Genomic DNA, 23,008 nt, shown 5'->3' with positions numbered 1-23,008 from the left:
GCTGTCGCGCTGCAACTATCATGTCCATTGTGCCCCGGGGCAGCGTCAGAGAGGCCTATAAAAGGCTCGGCATTGGAGAGGTGGGAATTCGAGCAGCAGGAGTTTGGAGCAGTGTCGGAGAGGCCTATAAAAGGCTCAGCATTGGAGAGGCAGGCGTTCGAGCAGTGGGAGTCCGGAACAGCGTCGGAGAGGCCTATAAAAGGCTCGGCATTGGAGAGGCGGGCGTTCGAGCAGTGGGAGTCTGGAACAGCATCGGAGAGGCCTATACAAGGCCCAACAGTCGGAGAGGCGGGAGTTCGAGCAGCGGGAGTCTGGGGCAGCATCGGAGAGGCCTATAAAAGGCCCAACAGTCGGAGAGGCGGGAGTTCGAACAGCGGGAGTCTGGGACAGCATCGGAGAGGCCTATAAAAGGCCCAACAGTCGGAGGGGCCAGCTGGTGCAGGTGCAGGGGCAGAAGGTAAACAAAGAAGTAGAATAAATCGTAAGGTGACATCACAGCCAAGGGGGTAAGTGATTGGCTGGTGATTGGTGAGTAGTTTTTCTTTTTCTTTTCCCTATCAATAGGTAACCTTTATCATTGTTGTTGCCAAATTAAGTTGATCTAAGGGTTAAGCCTTGGCAGGAGAGCTCGGACAGGTGTCATGCTCCTCCTGTGCTATGTGGGAACGCAGGGATGTTTCCAGTGTCCCTGATGGCTACATTAGCAGGAAGTGTACTCTGCTGCAGCTCCTGACAGACTGCATTGCGGCACAGGATCTGCGGGTGGATTCTCTCTGGAGCATGCACGATGCTGAGGATGCCATGAATAGCATGTTTAGTGAGTTGGTCTTACCACAGGTCAGGGTTACACGACAGATAGGGAATGGATGACCAACAGGAAGAGCAGTGGAAGGAAGGTAGTGCAGATTTCCCTGTGGTCATCCCCCTCCAAAACAGATACACCACTTTGGCTATTGTTGGGGGGGTGACTCATCAGGGCAGGACAACAGCAGCCAAGTCCATGGCACCGTGGGTGGCTCTGCTGCACAGGAGGGCAGGAAAAAGAGTGGGAGAGCTATAGTGGTAGGGGATTCTATTGTAAGGGGAATAGATAGACGTTTCTGTGGCCACAATCAAGACTGCAGGAAGGTATGTTGCCAAAGGGCGGAAAACGCTAGTGGGAGTTGTGTACAGACCACTCAACAGTAGTAGTGAGGTTGGGGACAGCATCAAACAAGAAATAAGGGATGTGTGCAATAAAGGTACAGCAGTTATCATGGGTGACTTTAATCTACATATAGATTGGGCTGACCAAACTGGTAGCAATATGGTGGAGGAGGATTTCCTGGAGTGTGTTAGGGATGGTTTTCTCGACCAATATGTCGATGAACCAACTAGAGGGGGTGGAGGGGCATCCTAGATTGGGTGATGTGTAATGAGAAAGGACTAATTAGCAATCTTGTTGTGCGAGGCCCCTTCAGGAAAAGTGACCATAATATGGTAAAATTCTTTATTAAGATGGATAGTGCCACAGTTACTTAAGAGACTAGGATCCTGAACTTGAGGAAAGGTAACTTCGATGGTATGAGATGTGAATTGGCTAGAATAGACTGGCAACTGATCCTTAAAGGGTTGATGGTGGATAGGCAATGGCAAGCATTTAAGGATCACATGGATGAACTTCAACAATTGTACATACCTGTCTGGAGTAAAACTAAAATGGGGAAGGTGGCTCAACCGTGGCTAACAAAGGAAATTAAGGATAGTGTTAAATCCAAGGAGGCGTCATATAAATTGGCCAGAAAAAGCAGAAAACTGAGGACTGGGAGAAATTTAGAATTCAGCAAAGGAGGACAAATGGTTTAATTAGGAGGGGGAAAATAGAGTATGAGAGGAAGCTTTCCGAGTACATAAAAACTGACTGCAAAAGCTTCTATTGATATGTGAAGAGAAAAAGATTAGTGAAGACAAACATAGATCCCTTGCAGTCAGATTCAGGTGAATTTATAATGGGGAACAAAGAAATGGCAGACTAGTTGAACAAATACTTTGCTTCTGTATTCATGAAGGAAGACACAAATACCCTTCTGGAAGTACTAGTGGACCGAGGGTCTAGTGAGAAGGAGGAACTGAAGGATATCCTTATTAGGCGGGAAATTGTGTTCGGGAATTTGATGGGATTGAAGGCCGATAAATCTCCGGGGCATGATATTCTGCATCCAGAGTATGTAAGGAAGTGGCCCTAGAAATAGTGGATGCATTGGTGATCATTTTCCAACATTCTATCGACTCTGGATCAGTTCCTATGAACTGGAGGGTAGCTAATTTAACACCACTTTTAAAAAAATGAGGGAGAGAGAAAATGGATAATTATAGACAAGTTAGCCTAACATCAGTAGTGGGGAAAATGTTGGAATCAATTATTAAAAATGAAATAACAGCGCATTTGGAAAGCAATGACAGGATCGGTCAAAGTCAACATGAAAGGGAAATCATGCTTGACTAATCTTCTGGAATTTTTTCAGGATGTAACTAGTAGAGTGGACAGGGGAGAACCAGTGGAGCTGGTGTATTTGGCCTTTTGACAAGGTCCTACACAAGAGATTGGTGTGCAAAATTAAAGCACATGTTATTGGGGGTAATGTACTGACGTGGATAGAGAACTGGTTGGCAGACAGGAAGCAGAGAGTCGGGATTAACGGGTCCTTTTCAGAATGGCAGGCAGTGACTAGTGGGGTGCTACAGGGCTCAGTGCTGGGACCCCAGCTATTTACAATATACATTAATGATTTGGATGAGGGAATTGAGTGTAATATCTCCAAGTTTCCAGATGACACTAAACTGGGTGGTGGTGTGAGCTGTGAGGAGAATGCTAAGAGGCTGCAGGGTGACCTGGACAGGTTAGGTGAGTGGGCAAATGCATGGCAGATGCAGTATAATGTGGATGAATGTGAGGTTATCCACTTTGGGGGCAAAAACACAAAGGCAGAATATTATCTGAATGGCGGCAGATTAGGTAATGGGGAGGGGGGGGGGGCGGGGGTGCAATGAGACCTGGGTGTCATGGTACATCAGTCATTGAAAGTTTGCATTCAGGTACAGCAGGTGGTGAAGAAGGCAAATAGTATGTTGGCCTTCATAGCTAGGGGATTTGAGTATAGGAGCAGGGAAGTCTTACTACAGTTCGACAGGGCCTTGGTGAGGCCTCACCTGGAATATTGTGTTCAGTTTTGGTCTCCTAATCTGAGGAAGGACGTTCGTGCTATTGAGGGAGTGCAGTGAAGGTTCACCAGAATGATTCCGGGGATGGCTGGACCGACATATGAGGAGAGACTGGATTGACTGGGCTTTTATTCACTGGGGTTTAGAAGGATGAGAGGGGATCTCATAGAAACATTTTAAATTCTGACGGGACTGGACAGGTTAGATGCAGGAAGAATGTTCCTGATGTTGGGGAAGTCCAGAACCAGGGGTCACAGTCTGAGGATAAGGGGTAAGCCATTTAGGACCGATATGAGAAAAAACCTCTTCACTCATAGAGTTGTTAACCTGTGGAATTCCCTACTGCAGAGAGTTGTTGATGCAAGTTGATTGGATATATTCAAGAGGAGTTAGATATGGCCCTTACGGCTAAAGGGATCTAGAGTTATGGAGAGAAAGCAGGAAAGGGGTACTGAGTTGAATGATCAGGCATGATATTACTGAATGGTGGTGCAGGCTCGTAGGGCCTACTCCTGCACCTATTTTCTATGTTCCTATGTTTCTATGCACCATAGGGGACGAAATCCACACTGTGACTTTGGGAGGATCTCCTCGGCCACAGGGTGAAGATGGTTGAGGAGGACTCTAGCAGCAACCATCCCAGTGGTTGATAGCAGGGAGATTCCCCTGTAATGGTCGCAGTTGGACTTGTCCCCTTTTTTAATGATGGTCATGATCACTGCATCTCTGAGATCTCCCGGCATGCTCTCCTCGCTCCAGATGAGAGAGATGAGGTCATGTATCCGCGTCAACAGCGCCTCTCCACCATACTTTAGTGTCTCAGCAGGGATTCCATCCGCTCCCATAGCCTTGTTGTTCTTGAGCTGTCTTATGGTTTTTCCAACCTCATGCACCGTTGGGGTTTCGCTGAGGTGGTGGTGGGTCACAAGCTGCGGGATGGAATTGAGAACACTCGACTCAAAGGCAGAGTCTCGATTGAGGAGATCTTTGAAGTCCTCCTTCCAGCGGGCCCTGACAGCCTTGGTGTCCTTGACGGTTTCCCCGTTCTTGGCCAGCAGTGGGGTGGGGCCTTGGGAGTTTGGACCATAGGTGGCCTTGACTGCGATGAAGAATCCTAGCACATCATGGCTGTTGGCTAGTTGTTGTAACTCCTGTGCTTTCTCCATCCACCAGCTGTTTGTTAGGTCCCAGGTTTTTTGTTGGACCTCAGACTTGAGCCACCTGTAATGTTGCTTTGCTGCTCCCGAGTTGTGTTTTTGCTTGAGGCTCAGAAATGCTCTGTGCTTGCGATCTATTAGTTCTTGGATCTCCTGATCATTCTCATCAAACCAGTCCTGGTGTTTTCTGGTTGAGTGACCAAGTATCTCTTGGCAGGCACTGGTTATGGAGGCCTGGAGGACAAAGAATGTTGAAAGCTGGGGACCTTGTCCCTTTGAGATGCTCAATTTTGGATCATGCCATGCAGGGTGTTTTTCTCTTCGTGAGCCCGTCTTCACAAAGCAATCCTGCAGAAACATCGGAGGGGCGAGGGAGCAGGAGTGTTTGCTGGGACTGTGCAGGAGTTAATATCTGACAGTAAAAGTCCCAGGTTAATTTAATTGGAGTGAAACACTCGGTCACTGAGAATAATACCGAACAGCCCTGAGCTGCAAAGTTACAGAGACTACAACAGGGAAGCGAGGGTTAAATGTGGGGCATTGTTTCTCTCACTCTCTGACACTGTCCCACAGTGTTGAATTAATAATGTCTCCCTCTGTGGTACAATATCAGTGAGAGAGGGGACTGCATCTCTGTCTCTCCAATGGGGGACTTTCAGGATAAAACCGGACCTCACAGGTCAGTCTGGAACTGATACTGTGCATGTTTCTGTGTCTCACCGCCCGACCTCGATCTTTGCTGTCTCTCGCTCAGCACTCTCCCCCCATCTCTGACTCTGTTACAATCCTCTTTCTCTTGTACTGTCTGTGAAGGCGGGATAACGCTATTGAGCATGATGTGGAAACACTATTTGAAGTACAATCCTGATACTGTTTCTGTTTCTCTCTCTAGTGCTGTACATGGATGTCTGACACTAGTATTGAGCGTAATATGGGAACACTGATACCAAGTGTAAGACTGATAAAGTGTGTGTGTGTCTCTCTCTATCTTTCGTAGTGCGGTACATGAATGTCTGACACTAGTATTGAGCGTAATATGGAGACACGTCTCTGGGTGATGAGCATGGGATGGATAGGACACGAGTTACTGTTAAATGTCCCTCAGCTTAGGAGGTGAGAGAGACAAAGAAATGCTGGAGGGACGGTGAACATATAATTTATATTTTCATGTTAATCAAACATGTTTCTGCATTCGAACAATATAACAACTTAACAACAGATATGGGTTAAGCCAGCCACTGCTCAGATGAATACGTGGCTTGAGCAATGGTGCAGCAGGGAGGGATTCAAATTCCTGGGGCATTGGAACCGGTTCTGGGGGAGGTGGGACCAGTACAATCCGGACGGTCTGCACCTGGGCAGAATCGGAACCAATGTCCTCGGGGGAGTGTTTGCTAGTGCTGTTGGGGAGGAGTTAAACTAATATGGCAGGGGGATGGGAACCAATGCAGGGAGATAGAGGGAAACAAAAAGGAGGCAAAAACAAAAGACAGAAAGGAGATGAGGAAAAGTGGAGGGCAGAGAAACCCAAGGCAAAGAACAAAAAGGGCCATTGTACAGCAAAATTCTAAAAGGACAGAGGGTGTTAAAAAAACAAGCCTAAAGGCTTTGTGTCTTAATGCAAGGAGTATCCGCAATAAGGTGGATGAATTAACTGTGCAAATAGATGTTAACAAATATGATGTGATTGGGATTATGGAGACGTGGCTCCAGGATGAGCAGGGCTGGGAACTCAACATCCAGGGGTATTCAACATTCAGGAAGGATAGAATAAAAGGAAAAGGAGGTGGGGTAGCATTGCTGGTTAAGGAGGAGATTAAGGCAATAGTTAGGAAGGACATTAGCTTGAATGATGTGGAATCTATATGGGTAGAGCTGCAGAACACCAAAGGGCAAAAAACGTTAGTGGGAGTTGTGTACAGACCTCCAAACAGTAGTAGTGATGTTGGGGAGGGCATCAAACAGGAAATTAGGGGTGCGTGCAATAAAGGTGCAGCAGTTATAATGGGTGACTTTAATATGCACATAGATTGGGCTAACCAAACTGGAAGCAATACGGTGGAGGAGGATTTTCTGGAGTGCATAAGGGATGGTTTTTTAGACCAATATGTCGAGGAACCAACTAGGGGGGAGGCCATCTTAGACTGGGTGTTATGTAATGAGAAAGGATTAATTAGCAATCTCGTTGTGCGAGGCCCCTTGGGGAAGAGTGACCATAATATGGTGGAATTCTGCATTAGGATGGAGAATGAAACAGTTAATTCAGAGACCATGGTCCAGAACTTAAAGAAGGCTAACTTTGAAGGTATGAGGCGTGAATTGGCTGAGATGGATTGGCGAATGATACTTAAGGGGTTGACTGTGGATGGGCAATGGCAGACATTTAGAGACCGCATGGATGAACTACAACAATTGTACATTCCTGTCTGGCATAGAAATAAAAAAGGGAAGGTGGCTCAACCGTGGCTATCAAGGGAAATCAGGGATAGTATTAAAGCCAAGGAAGTGGCATACAAATTGGCCAGAAATAGCAGCGAACCTGGGGACTGGGAGAAATTTAGAACTCAGCAGAGGAGGACAAAGGGTTTGATTAGGGCAGGGAAAATGGAGTATGAGAAGAAGCTTGCAGGGAACATTAAGACGGATTGCAAAAGTTTCTATAGATATGTAAAGAGAAAAAGGTTAGTAAAGACAAATGTAGGTCCCCTGCAGTCAGAATCAGGGGAAGTCATAACGGGGAACAAAGAAATGGCGGACCAATTGAACAAGTACTTTGGTTCGGTATTCACGAAGGAGGACACGAACAACCTTCCGGTTATAAAAGTGGTCGGGGGGTCTAGTAAGGAGGAGGAACTGAGGGAAATCCTTATTAGCCGGGAAATTGTGTTGGGGAAATTGATGGGATTGAAGGTCAATAAATCCCCAGGGCCTGATGGACTGCATCCCAGAGTACTTAAGGAGGTGGCCTTGGAAATAGTGGATGCGTTGACAGTCATTTTCCAACATTCCATTGACTCTGGATCAGTTCCTATGGAGTGGAGGGTAGCCAATGTAACCCCACTTTTTAAAAAAGGAGGGAGAGAGAAAACAGGGAATTATAGACCGGTCAGCCTGACATCGGTAGTGGGTAAAATGATGGAATCAATTATTAAGGATGTCATAGCAGTGCATTTGGAAAGAGGTGACATGATAGGTCCAAGTCAGCATGGATTTGTGAAAGGGAAATCATGCTTGACAAATCTTCTGGAATTTTTTGAGGATGTTTCCAGTAGAGTGGATAAGGGAGAACCAGTTGATGTGGTATATTTGGACTTTCAGAAGGCGTTCGACAAGATCCCACACAAGAGATTGATGTGCAAAGTTAGAGCACATGGGATTGGGGGTAGTGTACTGACATGGATTGAGAACTGGTTGTCAGACAGGAAGCAAAGAGTAGGAGTAAATGGGTACTTTTCAGAATGGCAGGCAGTGACTAGTGGGGTACCGCAAGGTTCTGTGCTGGGGCCCCAGCTGTTTACACTGTACATTAATGATTTAGATGAGGGGATTAAATGTAGTATCTCCAAATTTGCGGATGACACTAAGTTGGGTGGCAGTGTGAGCTGCGAGGAGGATGCTGTGAGGCTGCAGAGCAACTTGGATAGGTTAGGTGAGTGGGCAAATGCATGGCAGATGAAGTATAATGTGGATAAATGTGAGGTTATCCACTTTGGTGGTAAAAACAGAGAGACAGACTATTATCTGAATGGTGACAGATTAGGAAAAGGGGAGGTGCAAAGAGACCTGGGTGTCATGGTACATCAGTCATTGAAGGTTGGCATGCAGGTGCAGCAGGCGGTTAAGAAAGCAAATGGCATGTTGGCCTTCATAGCAAGGGGATTTGAGTACAGGGGCAGGGAGGTATTGCTACAGTTGTACAGGGCATTGGTGAGGCCACACCTGGAGTATTGTGTACAGTTTTGGTCTCCTAACCTGAGGAAGGACATTCTTGCTATTGAGGGAGTGCAGCGAAGGTTCACCAGACTGATTCCCGGGATGGCGGGACTGACCTATCAAGAAAGACTGGATCAACTGGGCTTGTATTCACTGGAGTTCAGAAGAATGAGAGGGGACCTCATAGAAACATATAAAATTCTGACAGGGTTAGACAGGTTAGATGCAGGAAGAATGTTCCCAATGTTGGGGAAGTCCAGAACCAGGGGTCACAGTCTAAGGATAAGGGGTAAGCCATTTAGGACCGAGATGCGGAGGAACTTCTTCACCCAGAGAGTGGTGAACCTGTGGAATTCTCTACCACAGAAAGTTGTTGAGGCCAATTCACTAAATATATTCAAAAAGGAGTTAGATGAGGTCCTTACTGCTAGGGGGATCAAGGGGTATGGCGAGAAAGCAGGAATGGGGTACTGAAGTTGAATGTTCAGCCATGAACTCATTGAATGGCGGTGCAGGCTAGAAGGGCCGAATGGCCTACTCCTGCACCTATTTTCTATGTTTCTATGTTTCTATGATTGGCTCCTGCTCCTGAATCTGGGGAACAGATATTGTGAGGAGCCCTGGCCTCGGAGTGTTTAACACTTACTAAGCTGGGAAACTACAACTAACCCCGAGAATCGGCAGCACAGGCCGAGCGGAGAGGAAACCCTGTGCTGGGAGCTGTAAATCTGGGATAGTTTGTGCTGTGAATGTGCAGATGTGAACATTGTGTGAGCGAGAGTGTGTTAAAGGGGCGGCCGGATGAGACTAATGTCACTGTGTTTGTGTGTCCGTCTCATCGCCGGATTCCAGAGTCCCTCTTGTGTAAAGTTCAAAGATTTCCCTGTCACAGGATCGCCCTGCTGCCCTGCTCAGGTCTAAAGTGGGAATTAAACGTCAAGTTTGATTTGATTTCAAATTTCAATCAAAAAACAGAGAAAATGTCCGCGATCGGGTGAGAGAGCGCGATCAGTGCAGCAATGAAACGGGTTTAAATCCAAATTGCTGCCTTCAATTCGGATGAAACTTTCTCGACAGCAAACATCCCGGTGTTCGGGACAGAAAGAGGCCAGTCTGGGAATCTGGAGGGCCAGGGTTGAATTGGAATCGGACAGTTAATGAGGAGAGAGAAACACAGAGAGGCTGGAGGGGCGGGGAGCTGACAGCAGGATGTCTCCGCCCCGTCCGCTCGCTGCCTTTAAGTTGCTCTGTGCCGCCGCCTCCCGTTTCATTTCTGACCGAGCTCTGACTGTCAGAGAGATTTTCCACAGTCGCCGACATGACTGACACTGCAGCCGCCGAAACGGCCCCTCCTGCCGCCGCCACTCAAATCAAGGCTCCCAGCAAGAAGAAGGCGGCTCCCCGCTCCAAGCCAGCCGGTCCCACGTTGGGCGAACAGATCCTAAAGGCTGTGGCCGATGGCAGCGATCGCAAGGGGATGTCCCTGGCCGCGATAAAGAAGGCTCTGGCGGCTAAAGGCGTGGATGTGGAGAAGCGCGGGTCCCAGATCAGGTTCAGTATCAAGAGGAATGTGACAAATGGCTTCCTGGTGCAGACCAAGGGCACGGGCGCCTCGGGCTCCTTCAAAGTCGCTAAGAAGGAAAACCAGGGGAAAGTGGGAAGGAAGGTGAAGAAACCAGCAGCCAAGAAACCAGCAACCAAGAAATCTCCAGCCAAGAAACCAGCAGCCAAGAAATCTCCAGCCAAGAAACCAGCAGCCAAGAAATCTCCAGCCAAGAAAACGAGCACCAAGAAGGCGCTAACAGCAAAAAAGTCAGCGAAAGCGGCGGCTGGGAAGAAGCCGGCTGCAGCGAAGCCCAAGAGCCCCAAGAAGGCCTCGGGCGCAAAGGTGAAGGCGGCCAAAAAGGTGGAAAAACCGAGGGCCAAGGCCAAATCAGCAAGACCCAAGAAAGCAGCGCACAAAAAGTAAATAAAAAGTGCAACTTGTAAACATCTGAACCCAAAGGCTCTTCTCAGAGCCACCCACGCCTCTCAGAAAAGAGCTGATCCCCGAATCAAATGATCCATGTCCCGGGGCCGGGCTCAGATTTCAGACAGAAATCATTGAACATGAAGCCAGGATTCCTGGTGACTCGCTGAAATTGGCTGCACCCAACCCTCCCCCAGTGTCTGCAATAAAACAGAATGGGATGTCCGGTCCGAGCCTCACTAACTGGGGATGTGTTCGGCTCCAGTCTCAGTTCCTGGTCATTGTCATTTCACAGGTTCAGGGGGAGAGTCTGTGAGACGGTGATACTGGCGGAGATATCCCGCCTCACAACTCAAATCCTAAACACCACATTCTCCAAATCAGCTGGAATAAGGTGTTTGTAAACTGCTGAACCCGTCTGTGAGAGGAAGTGTGGGGAGATGGAACAAGGTCTGAGATTGACAGGGAAGGGGCTGTATATAGGCGGGAATATTCGCGATTGTTAATTGTAACGGGACCTTATTTAAAGGCTTCTGGTTCCTGGAAGTCTTGAAGATGAATTCCGAGTCTGAAAGGATTTGTGCGGAGCGCTGTGTTTCGGTTCTATTGTGGGAAAACGGTTTGAAATTGGCGGCTGCAGAAAGCTAGAGGCGGAGCTGGAAGATCAGAGGCCGCTCTCTGCTCTGTCTGTCAATCTTGACTGTCTCCTCCCTTTCCCGCCTCTCTCACTCTGCGCTTTCTCAGTCAGGTCGGCTCCGGCTCTATGAAAAGGAGCCGGGAGCAGTTCACTTCTCATTCAGCGGCTGTTTGAGTGAAGAATCATCATGTCTGGTCGAGGTAAAGGAGGCAAAGGACTGGGTAAAGGCGGAGCCAAACGGCACCGTAAAGTACTCCGTGATAACATCCAGGGCATCACCAAACCAGCAATCCGCCGCCTGGCTCGCCGTGGCGGTGTCAAGCGGATCTCGGGCCTGATCTACGAGGAGACCCGCGGGGTGCTGAAGGTTTTCCTGGAGAATGTGATCAGGGATGCGGTCACCTACACTGAGCACGCCAAGCGCAAGACGGTCACTGCCATGGATGTGGTGTACGCTCTGAAACGGCAGGGCCGCACTCTCTATGGATTCGGCGGCTGAATAACTCGACCCTTTTCCCCCAAACACAACACAAAGGCTCTTCTAAGAGCCACCCACCGGCTCACAGAGAGAGCAGCGACCTGGGGATGGGAACGCGGACAGTTTAGTTGGGAAATGGTTTCGGCTGTTTAATTAATGGAAAGAAAGGTTTGGATTTATATAGCGCCTTTCACGACCACCGAACGTCTCAAGATATAAAAACATAGAAAATAGGTGCAGGAGTAGGCCCTTCGAGCCTGCACCGCCATTCAACAAGATCACAGCTGATCACCCACTCCAGCACCTTCCACACTCCCCGACCCCTGCCCCCCCTCAGCCGCAAGGACCACATCCAATGAACAAGGCCAATGAAGTACTTTTGGAGTATAGTCGCTGTAGGAATATGGGAATTATTAAATATTTTACAACTATTGTAAATATGAGAGATCAAAAACTCCGGCTGACAGTCTCAATTACTGGGCAGGTTACACAGTCCCCTTTACACATTACAGTCTCCCCTCACAGATAATTCCTGTCATGTGAGGTTTCTCTGTGAGATTCGGTTAAATGGGACGGTACTGGCGGGATCGCTGCAGGACTTTATGTTTACCGAGCTGCTGATCCGCAAACTGCCCTTCCAGCGCCTGGTGCGGGAGATCGCTCAGGACTTCAAGACCGACCTGCGCTTCCAGAGCTCGGCCGTCATGGCCCTGCAGGAGGCCAGTGAGGCTTACCTGGTGGGGCTCTTTGAGGACACCAACCTATGCGCCATCCACGCCAAGCGAGTCACCATCATGCCCAAAGACATCCAGCTCGCCCGCCGCATCCGCGGGGAGCGCGCTCAGACTCCCCCTGCCTCGGCTCCAAGCTTCAGCACCAAGTGCAACAACGGCTCTTTTCAGAGCCAACAAATCAGTAAAGGAAAGAGCTGCCATCTCCTATAACCAGAGCTTCGTGTTCATTAACCCATTGTAGGGACAGGCAGAGGGTGTGGGACTGATTACTGATCGTGTGTTCATATACCAGCTCCGTTCACATGGGAGTTATTGACGATTAACTGATGAGCCCTTTAATTTTTTCGGAAACTGACATCGGCTTTGCGTCGCTCTGACCTCTACTTCTCCGGGGCAGAGCACAGATTTCCCCATTCGGTGTTGCCGGAGAATGGGGGCAGGTAGATCTGGGAAGCACTGCAATGGACCCGGATCCTGCATGTTGTGCATCGCTCGCTGATGCAGTGCGGTCTAAACTGACTGGCTTAGCAGCGAAATACACAGCCCGGGAACGGCCGGAGCTCCCGAGAACGAAACCAGCATTCAAACTATCTCAAACCAGACCAGAATTAAACTAGGCCCTTTTATTACTACATTAATTCATCATCGCCGACTCTCTCGTTTTCAGACAGATTAAAGAATATTTAAAGAACCGGTGGCGGTATTTATACAATTGTTGAGTGACAACTGTAGTTCAATTATTCGCTGTTAACGGGAAGAATGTATGTGTGAGCAGAGAACCGTAATGCAGAGACTGGGAACTGAAAACTCCCGCATACGGATAAGGGGGTAAGTCATTTAGGACTGAGATGATGAGAAACTTATTCACTCAATGAGTTGTTAACCTGTGGAATTACCTACCGCAGAGAGTTGTTGATGCCAGTTCGTTAGATATATTCAAGAGGGAGTTAGATGTGGCCCTTATGGCTAAAGAGATATTGAGAGAAAGCAGAAAAAGGGTACTGAGGGAATAATCAGCCATGATCTTATTGAATGGTGGTGCAGGCTCGAAGGGCCGAATGGCCTACTCCTGCACCTATTTTCTATGTTTACAGGTCTAAAACAGGCCAATCTATCGGTACATGAATTAAAGGGCTCTAACTCCATTAAGACAGTAAGCAGCCCTTTCACAGATACTGTGGGTGGCTCTGAAAAGAGCCTTTGGGTTATTAGATTAAATCTTGTCCGCTTTACTTGGTCTTGGACGAAGTGGTGGTTTTCTTGGGCAGCAGCACAGCCTGGATATTCGGCAGCACTCCGCCTTGAGCGATGGTCACCTTTCCCAGCAGCTTGTTGAGTTCCTCGTCGTTGCGGATGGCCAGCTGCAGGTGTCTGGGGATGATGCGGGTCTTCTTGTTGTCGCGGGCCGCGTTGCCGGCCAGCTCCAGGATTTCAGCGGTCAGATACTCGAGCACAGCAGCCATGTAGACCGGGGCTCCGGCACCCACACGCTCAGCGTAGTTCCCCTTTCGCAAGTGCCTGTGAACACGGCCCACAGGGAACTGCAGTCCGGCTCGGGAGGAACGAGACTTGGCCTTGGCGCGAGCTTTACCGCCGGTTTTTCCTCTTCCAGACATTTCCACGATCCACAGACAAAGAATGAGAAACTCCTCCCACATCTGCCCTTCTTATAGCTTCTGGAGGGATCGAACTTGTGATTGGTCGCTCTGAAATGGATTTCATTGGTCTTTTCCGCTGACCAATCACCGTCTGTTTCGCCCGCCAATGAAAAGGCGGCGAAAATTACTGTTCGACTTCCAACGAATCTTCAATTTCAAAAACCCCGCCAATAATTTTTACAATGCGGATTATTTTAATAAATTCACCATTAGCCAAAGATTTCCAAACACTTTTTAATTTCCTTTTGCCGTATTCCATATTACCTTCCAAATTCCAGGATGTTACAATCAGGTTTAAATTCGGGTTCAGTTTCAAACGTTCTGTAACGGGACACATTCCAGCTCAATCTTTGTACAATTTGGGAATCACAGATCATGGATCGTTCCTCCGCACAGGTGGGAGTGAGACCAGAACTGGGAGTTCTTCTGTGAAAAGAGAAGAGGGACACAGGTTTCAAACTCCCTGTTCTGGTCTCTAAGAACTCCCAGTCTGGGCTGTTGCACTCGGAATCTCGGATTAATAAGCGGGTTGACCCGAACTAGAATTTTTTTTATATTGTAAAGGGCTTGAGAGAATGAGGTGACTAAAGTCTGAGTTTCACCTCCTAAAACAAGATCATAATTCATTGGCAGGCGGCCAGGGACAGTGTGTGCAGTTTACTGGGAGGGAAATTCATCAGAGAAGCTGAGGTTGAACCGGACAGTAAAACCGCTTATGAGAATTCAAATCTAAATCTACAGCTGGAACTTTAAATGTTGTCAAACACTTGCTCAGGAAATAACTACAGTAAATTGAGTTAAAAGGGTGATGTGTTTGTGCAGCTCTTTCAGAGACGTTGTGGGTGGCTCTTAAAAGAGCCGTTGTGTTTCTGGTTTGTTGTATCAGGACAGAGTGGAGTTTTACTTGGAGCTGGTGTACTTGGTCACCGCCTTTGTCCCTTCCGACACGGCGTGCTTGGCCAGCTCCCCGGGCAGCAGCAAGCGCACGGCGGTCTGGATCTCCCGGGAGCTGATGGTGGATCGCTTGTTGTAATGGGCCAGGCGGGAAGCCTCACCCGCGATGCGCTCAAAAATATCGTTCACAAAAGAGTTCATGATGCCCATGGCCTTGGAGGAGATGCCGGTGTCGGGGTGAACCTGCTTCATCACTTTGTAGATGTAGATGGAGTAACTCTGCTTCCTCGATTTCCTGCGCTTCTTACCGCCCTTCGGTGGTGTTTTCTTGATCACTTTCTTGGCGCCTTTCTTGGCAGTAACTGATTTCTTCTCTTCAGGCATCGCCTTGTTCAATTCAACGCAGACATGACGTAAACTTAGCTCGGAGCTCGTATTATATAGGCAACCCCACACTCCGCCCACAGCCCTATGCTAATGAGGAATGGGTGAAGGCAACGATTGTGATTGGTTCACTCGCTGCGTTGTCAATTTCCATTGTTCTGTAATTCTCTGATTGGTCTCTTTAAACATCCAATCAGATTTACTGCTCGCCACAATCTCAAATTCAAGAATTAGGTCATCAGTTACATCCCCTCCCGAGCCATATTCTGTTCTTTATCGATCTAGATGTCTACATGTTCGACAGACATTGACCGGTTTGTAACCGAGATTGCCCGAGGGTCACTTCTGGTCAGGACTTGGGAGTCCTTCTATGAGGGCAAAAGGCCCTCACTGTCCTTCCGCCCTGATGCTGCCTTCCTCCCACCATTTAATTCAACACCTGTCACTGCTGTAACTACATTAGTTGTTTCAGTGTTACCTTCACCTGGAATATGCCGTACCTCCTGTGCCGTAAAGGGCCTATTTCCCTTAACACAGGAGGCATAAATTTCAAGTAATTGGTAGAGGATTTAGAGGGGAAATATCTTCACGCAGAGGGTGGCTGCGGTCTGAAACTCACTGCCTGAAAGGGTGGTAGAGGCAGAAACCCTCACCACATTTAAAACTACTTGGACGTGCACTTGAAGTGCCGTAACCTGCAGGGTTACGGACCTAGAGCTGGAAAGTGGGATTCGGCTGGATAGCCTTTTGTTGGCCGGCACGGACACGATGGACCGAAGTGGCCTCATTCCGTGTTGTAAGCTTCTATGATGAATGTCTATAATTCTGAAACTAAAAGGATATTCCGTCCATCGTGCATATGCTGATTTAAAACATATAGACCTTGGCGAAAAATATATATCTAAACCGAACAAAATGTAAATGAACTATATCTCCCTCCCTGCATCCCCTCCCCTTCCCTCCCCCCGTGAGGCGGTGGGTGGCACTTAGACGAGCCTTTGCTTTGTGCTTGGGGGAGAGGGTCGCGTTGAATCCATAGAAAGTGCGGCCCTGCCGTTTCAGAGTGTACAGCACATCCATGGCAGTGACCGTCTTGCGCTTGGCTGCTCAGTGTAGGCCTAAACTGACGGCTTAGGAGAGAAATACACAGCCCAGAACGACCGGAGATCCTGGGAATAGAACCAGCATTCAAACTCTCAAATCAGACCAGAATTAAACTAGGCCCTTTTAATAACCGCCGACTCTCTTCATACAGCTTTCATTGATAGATTAAATAATATTTAGGGAACCGGTTGCGGTATTTATACAATTTTTCAGTCTCTGACAACTGTAGTTTAATTATTAGTTGCTAACTAGAACAGTTTTTGTGAGCAGAAAACCATAATGCAGATACCAGGAACTGAAAACTCCCGCATACAGATCTAAAATAGACCAATTTATTGGTACCTGAACACAAGCTCTCCATTAAGACAGTAAGCAGCCCTTTCACAGATACTGTGGGTGGCTCTGAAAAGAGCCTTTGGGTTATTAGTTTAAATCTTGTCCGCTTTACTTGGTCTTGGACGAAGTGGTGGTTTTCTTGGGCAGCAGCACAGCCTGGATATTAGGCAGCACCCCGCCCTGAGCAATGGTCACCTTTCCCAGCAGCTTATTGAGCTCCTCGTCGTTGCGGATGGCCAGCTGCAGGTGTCTGGGGATGATGCGGGTCTTCTTGTTGTCGCGGGCCGCATTGCCAGCCAGCTCCAGGATTTCAGCGGTCAGATACTCGAGCACAGCAGCCATGTAGACCGGGGCTCCGGCACCCACACGCTCAGCGTAGTTCCCCTTTCGCAGGTGCCTGTGAACACGGCCCACAGGGAACTGCAGTCCAGCCCGGGAGGAGCGAGACTTGGCCTTGGTGCGAGCTTTACCGCTGGTCACAGTGATGTTTGAAATCTTTTCCCACAGACAGAACAGGCAAACATTTCTCGTTCCACAGTCAAAGGCTGATGACATTCAGGTCCTGAGGAATCGTGTTATTCTGTCAGATCTTGACGTGATGTTTGGTTTGATTTTCCCATCTGCAAATCCTGCCCTTCTTATACCCTGCAAAAGGAGTTTACAAAAATCATTACTGCAAGTACCAGACACAAATTCAGAACAGACAATTCTAGATTCCATGGAACATTCTTTCCTCTCTCGTTCCTCCAAAGCTGTAAATCCCTGTCCCATACACTCTCTGTCCTCCCTGTCCTGAAATTCAAACACATCGCACGTCTGAAAACAACATGTCCTCCGCTCCCAGTTTTCACCATCTACTTTGTCTAGGTTCAGTTCTACACTCACTGGTTCCCCTAACCTCCCCTGAAGGTGCTGACTCTGGCTGGGTTCAGTTCTACACTCACTGGTTCCCCCCCTCTCCTCCCTTGAAGGTGCTGACCCTGGCTGGGTTCAGTCGGACTCTGTAGCCACGCCCACACTTTGCTCCTCTGCAAAGATGGCCATACATGCACTCTACGTCTCGATGAATCGTGATGGTGACGCACAAACCTGCAGCTTTCCTTTTGTTAATAATAATAATTTTTATTTATATAGCAGCTTTAACATAGTACAACGTCCCAAGGTGCTTCACAACAGTGTCACAAGACCAGTTACCCTAACATCTGTCGCAGGACATTTGGAAAAGCATAATTCAGTCAAGCAGAGTCAGCATGGCTTTGCTCCTGCTACGTCCCCAGTTTCCGGTTACACTCTTATGTTTATAGATTCTGTCCCTTCCTGTCACGCTTTGGTTTTCGTTTCCCTCAATGCTACCCTGCTTTATTGCCTTCACCTTGTCCTTTAAGCTTTTAGGTTTCTGCTCACCTGAACCCTCCCCCCACCGCGCCCTGCCCCCACCCCCTCCCCCCGACTGATTAGTTAAAGCTTTCTCTGCAGCCCCAGTTATTCGGTTCGCCAGGACCCTAGCCCCAGTACATTCCAAGTGGAGTCTGTCCCGAATATAATGTGGGAAAATGTGAGGTTGTCAACTTTGGCAGAAAAAAAAAAGCAAATTTTTATTTAAATGGAGAAAAATTGCAAAGTGCTGCAGTGCAGAGGGACCTGGGGGTACTTGTGCATGAAACACAAAAAGTTAGTATGCAGGTACAGCAAGTAATCAGGAAGGCAAATGGAATGTTGACCTTTATTGCAAGGGGTTGAAGTATAAAAGCAGAGAAGTCCTGCTACAACTGTACAGCGTATTGGTGAGGTCACACCTAGAGTATTGCATACAGTTTTAACCGCTGTATTTAAGGAAGGATATACTTGCATTGGAGGCAGTTTAGAGAAGGTTCACTAGGATGATTCCGGAGATGAGGGGGTTGATTATGAAGATAGGTTGAGTAGGTTGGGTCTATACTCATTGGAATTCAGAAGAATGAGAGGCGGTCTTATTGAAACATAAACGATAATGAGGGGGCTCGACAAGGTAGATGCAATGAGGATATTTCCACTCATAGGGGGAAACTAGAACTATAGGACATAGTTTCAGAATAAGGGGTCAACCATTTAAAACTGAGATGAGAGGAATTTATTCTCTCAGGTGGTTGTAAATCTGTGGAATTCTCTGTCCCAGAGAGCTGTGGCGGCTGGGCCATTAAATATACTTAAAGTGAAAATTTTGAGCGTTAAGGGAATAAAGGATTATGGGGAGCGGATAGGGAAGTGGAGCTGAGTCCATGATCGGACCAGCCACGTTCTTACTAAATGGCAGAGCAGGCTCGAGAGGCCAAATGGCGTGCTCCTATTTCTTATGTTCTCATTACACAGTACCAGTTCTAAGATAGCCTGCTCCCTGGTTGGTTCCGCAAAGTACTGTTCAAGGAAATTATCCCGGATACACACTATGAATTCTTCCTCAAGGCTACCTTGGCCAATTTGATTTGTTCAATCAATATGAAGATTAAAATTGCCCATGATTATTCCTGTTCCTTTTTTACAAGCCTCCATTATTTCTTAATTTATACTCCATCCAATAGTGTAGCTACTGTTAGGAGGCCTATAGACTACGCCCACCAGAGTGTGTAGTATTTATTCTGTATCTGTCAGTCTCTGGTTAGCGAGTGTGGCTTTTCCTTTATACCTGTAAGTTTATGGTATGGAAGAGAGGTTTTCACTCTGTATCTGTCAATTACTGGTAAGTGAATGTGGGTTTCATTCTGTATCTTTCATTCTCTGGTATACAAGTGTGAATTTTACTCTGTATATAACAGTTTTTGGTGTGTGTGTGGATTTCACTCGACTTGTCAGTCTCTGGTGTGTTAGTTTGCGATTCCTCTATCCCAGTCAGTTTCTGTTATGTGAATGCGAGCTGTATTCTGTACCCATCGGTTTCTGAAATGTGAGTGTGCATTTTACTCTGTTCATGTCTGTTTCTACTCTGTGATTGTGGGTTTTCCTCCGGCACTGTCAATTTTTGGTATTTGAGTGTTGATTTTCTTTGTGAATGCGGTTTTACTCTTTATTTGTCAGTGTTTGATATGTGAATGTGGGTTGTAATCTGTATCCGTCAGTTACTGGTGTATGTGTGTGTATGGCTTTCACTCTCTACCTTTCAGTCTCTGGTATGTGTGGATTGTATCTGTAAATTTAAATCTCTGGTAGGCAAGTGTGGGTTTTACTCTCGGTCAGTTTCAGGTAATGTGGGCTTTTGTCTGTATCTGTCTGTTTCTGGTATTTGAGTGGGGCTTCATTCTGCAACTTTCAGTTTCTCTGATGTGAATGTGGGTTTTAGCGCTGTACCTGTCAGTTTCAGGAATGGGAGTGTGGGGTTTTACACTGTACCTGTCAGTTTGTGTTACATGAGTAAGTGTTCAATCAGTACAATAACTTATTTAAGTCTGTATCTATCACTCTCGAGGATGTGTGTGAGAGTTTTATTCTTTATCTGTCAGTCTCTGAGATTTGAGTGTGGTTTTTCTCTGCACCTGTCAGTTTCTGGTATATGTATTTGGGTATTATCTGTATGTATCAATCTCAGTAACATGATTGTGTATTTTTGTCTATCTTTCACTCTCTGGGATGTGAGTGCAGGTTTTATTCTTTATCTATCACTCACTTTTATGTCTGTGTGGATTTTACTCTACAGTGGTCATTCTCTGGGATGTGAGTGTGATCTTCACTCTGTATCTATTAGTCTTTGGTGTGAGTATGGGTTTACTCTGTATCCATCAGTCTATGGTATCTGAGTGTGGGTATTATTCTGTGAATGTCAGTCTATGGTATGTGTATGTGGGTTTTCCTCCTGTCAGTTTCTGTTATGTGAACGTGTGTTTTATTCAAGTGTGTGAATGTGGATTTCACTCTGTACCGGTCAGTCTCTTGTGTGTGAGTGTGGCACTTTTTAGCTGTGCCTGTCTGTTTCTGTTATGAGTGGGGTTATATTCTATATGTCACAGTTTCTGTTATGTGAGTGTGCAGTTTACCACATTCTACCTGTCTGTCACTGGTATGTTAGTGTGTATGTTTTCTGTACCCGTCAGTTGCTATTAATGAATGTTGATTTCATTCTGTGCCTTTAAGTGTCTGGTACAGCTGTGGTATTGTGGGTTTGACATTAAATCAGTCAGTCACTTTCAGGTCAGTGTTGATTTTGCTCTGTCAATCTCTGATATGTGTTTTATTCTGTATCTATCCATCTCTGGGAAGTGAGTGTGGGTTTCATTCTGTATCTATCGGTTTCTGATATTTGAGTAAGGGTTTTAATCAGTACCTGTAAGATTATGTTACGGGAGTGTGGTTTTTAGTCTGTATTTGTCAGTCTCCGGAATGTGAGTGTGGGTATTACTCTGTATCTATCGGTCTCTGGAATGTGAGTGTGGGTATTACTCTATCTATCAGTCTCTGGAATGTGAGTGTGGGTATTACTCTGTATCTATCAGTCTCTGGAATGTGAGTGTGGGTATTACTCTGTATCTATCAGTCTCTGGAATGCAAAAGTGTTTTTTTTTCTGTACCTGTCAGTTTCTGGTGAGTGACTGTGGAGTTCACTCTCTAACTATCTGTCTCTGGTATGTGAGTGTGAGTATTTGTCTGTAGCTCTAAGTGCCTGGTACGGGAGTGTGGGTTTCACTGTCAGTCAGTCAATCTCAGATACTGGAAATGATTGAAAAAGAATCGCAATCTGTCATTCAATGTGTCGGAGTGTATGAATCATTATGTTTCTCTCAGTCTCTGGTACTGTTTGTGAGTGTGGGATGATTGTGTATCTGTTAGACTGGTGATGTGTGTGAGTGTGGGATTGATTATGTATCTGTTAGACTGGTGATGTGTGTGAGTGAGATTCATTATGTAATTGACAGTCTCTTGTACTGAGCTATTCTTGCTCTGTGTGACTGTTGGATTTGGTTCCTTTTCCACCTGCTGCAGGCGGATGATAGTTTGCGATTACCGATAACTGTCTCAGGAGGAGGTTTGGTTCAGTCCATTACCTCCGTTTCTCTGCTCTTGTATGTTAGCTGTTGGGTTTGAGAGTCATTGTACAGACACGAGTGTGAATTGACACTATGTCAGTGTCTATCTGTTTGTGTGTGCGAGTAAGGGAGTGAAATTGGATCTGCCTTTCAATGCGATATGATTGGACTTTGAAACACTACATTATTGTACTGCTCCAAGTGACTGTGGGATTCATAATATAACTCTGGGAATTTGAATCACTGTGGGACTGACAGCTTCTGCTGCCTGTGACAATATGATTGAGGTCAGTTCTGTGTCTCTGCGCTCTGTGAGTGATAATGTACTTACTGTGTGTGAGAAGGAGTTGCCTGCACTGTTCCTTGTGTTCCGGGTTGAGGAAAGATCAAATTTATTCTGGCTTGGTGAAGTATTTTGCTCTGAGAATAATAATAGGAAAACACTATTAGTTATGATATGGACAGTTAATGGAGAGAATATAAAAATAAAGTTATAATTCATGTGTTTGTGTTTAATAAAGTAAAGTATCTGGAGAGAGAAATCTGCGATACAAACAGTGTCCTTGTCTGATCTCACTGCAGTACAGCGACACTCAGATTCACCACACCAGGTGTATAGGACGGTTCTATAGTAAGTTATCAGCATCCAGACACAACCCAAACCCAGCACTGGTCCATGAATGGGACCACCCGATTGGCACAGTTCAGGTTGATATCTCCCGCTTCCATGGGACTACCTGTAAAATTCTGAATTGCTTCCTGGAATATAACCACAGGTACCTGGGCTGTACAACAATTGTTCTCAATCTATTGAAACAGAGTTAATGGCCTGGGTCATTAACAGAATGTCTCAGTTACCAGATGCTGATGTATCTGAGGGGGCGACAATGTATCGCTTGATCACCAGCAACATGGTTCTGAAGAATTCAATGCACCAAAACAAAATAACCCATTTTTGAAATGTCTCCTATCACATTCTTCTTCTGGTGCCTGCAATAGAAGCACTTTGTGACACTCCTCACATCCTCACTCTCAGGCTGTGTTTCCACTGTTCAATGTCCAAGAACAACAGACACGGTGAGATTGGAACTGAATCAGGAACATTCACTACTGATTTGGGGAAAGAAAGCAGCAATGATTTGAAAGAGCGAGGTGATTTACTTTCTCTGTTACCTTACACCGTACACACATAGCCCGAGAATGGGCTCCCCCTTCCCCCACTCACTCCATGTTCCAGAACTAGTTCCTACTTCACTCTGCCTCTTACAGACAGCCCCCGACTGCCGCTGAACTTACCCCGACTCAAAGCCCATCTGCGGACACAGTCCCAATGTGATGAGCTGCTGTTTGCTCCCTTACTCGGGCCTGGGATATCTCCGCTCCCTGATGTGTTCAACGATCATCAGCCCAGCACAGAGGAAACGGCAGCCGCTGACAGAGCTGGGGGAGGAGAGCTCACCTGGGCCCTTCCTGTCAGTTTAAACACTGTGTGGAGGGGAGGAGCAGCATGTATTTAGCGCATGCTCAGACCA

The 23,008-nt window shown here is 46.9% G+C and overlaps 3 protein-coding genes across 9 annotated transcripts in view; 1 reads left to right on the top strand and 2 right to left on the bottom strand.

Moving 5' to 3' along the window:
- The first annotated feature begins 9,609 nt into the window (after positions 1-9,609).
- Positions 9,610-10,260, top strand: LOC139273409 (histone H1-like). Its single transcript, XM_070890291.1, has one exon. It carries the CDS (start codon positions 9,610-9,612, stop codon positions 10,258-10,260), a length of 651 nt encoding a protein of 216 aa, XP_070746392.1.
- Positions 10,261-14,655: 4,395 nt separating this feature from the next.
- On the bottom strand, positions 14,656-15,045 carry LOC139273423 (histone H2B 1.2-like). Its single transcript, XM_070890335.1, has one exon. The coding sequence runs from the start codon at positions 15,043-15,045 to the stop codon at positions 14,668-14,670; it is 378 nt and encodes a 125-aa protein (XP_070746436.1). The 3' UTR covers positions 14,656-14,667.
- A 1,226-nt stretch (positions 15,046-16,271) lies between these two features.
- The window catches only part of LOC139273419 (histone H2A), a 605,799-nt gene continuing 599,062 nt past the window's right edge, over positions 16,272-23,008 (bottom strand). For 5 of the 7 annotated variants that reach the window (XM_070890323.1, XM_070890324.1, XM_070890329.1 and 2 more), the window contains 2 exons: positions 21,808-21,896; positions 16,272-17,130 (listed from right to left, as the gene is read on the bottom strand). In XM_070890323.1, the coding sequence (XP_070746424.1) occupies positions 16,594-17,040 (447 nt within the window). In that variant the 5' untranslated portion in view covers positions 17,041-17,130; positions 21,808-21,896 and the 3' untranslated portion in view covers positions 16,272-16,593. Of the gene's footprint in view, positions 17,131-21,807; positions 21,897-22,772; positions 22,962-23,008 lie in introns of all 7 variants that reach the window. The other 2 variants (XM_070890327.1, XM_070890330.1) reach the window with 2 other exon arrangements.

The sequence above is a fragment of the Pristiophorus japonicus genome, chromosome 9 (assembly GCF_044704955.1).
Source record: "Pristiophorus japonicus isolate sPriJap1 chromosome 9, sPriJap1.hap1, whole genome shotgun sequence".
NCBI lineage: Eukaryota > Metazoa > Chordata > Chondrichthyes > Pristiophoridae > Pristiophorus > Pristiophorus japonicus.
The sequence above is the reverse complement of the archived record's forward strand: the minus strand, read 5'-3'. Positions and strand labels throughout refer to the sequence as shown.

Excerpts from the sequence above, each read along its gene's own strand:
- LOC139273409 (XM_070890291.1), top strand. The coding sequence starts at position 9,610 with ATGACTGACACTGCAGCCGCCGAAACGGCCCCTCCTGCCGCCGCCACT.
- LOC139273423 (XM_070890335.1), bottom strand. The coding sequence starts at position 15,045 with ATGCCTGAAGAGAAGAAATCAGTTACTGCCAAGAAAGGCGCCAAGAAA.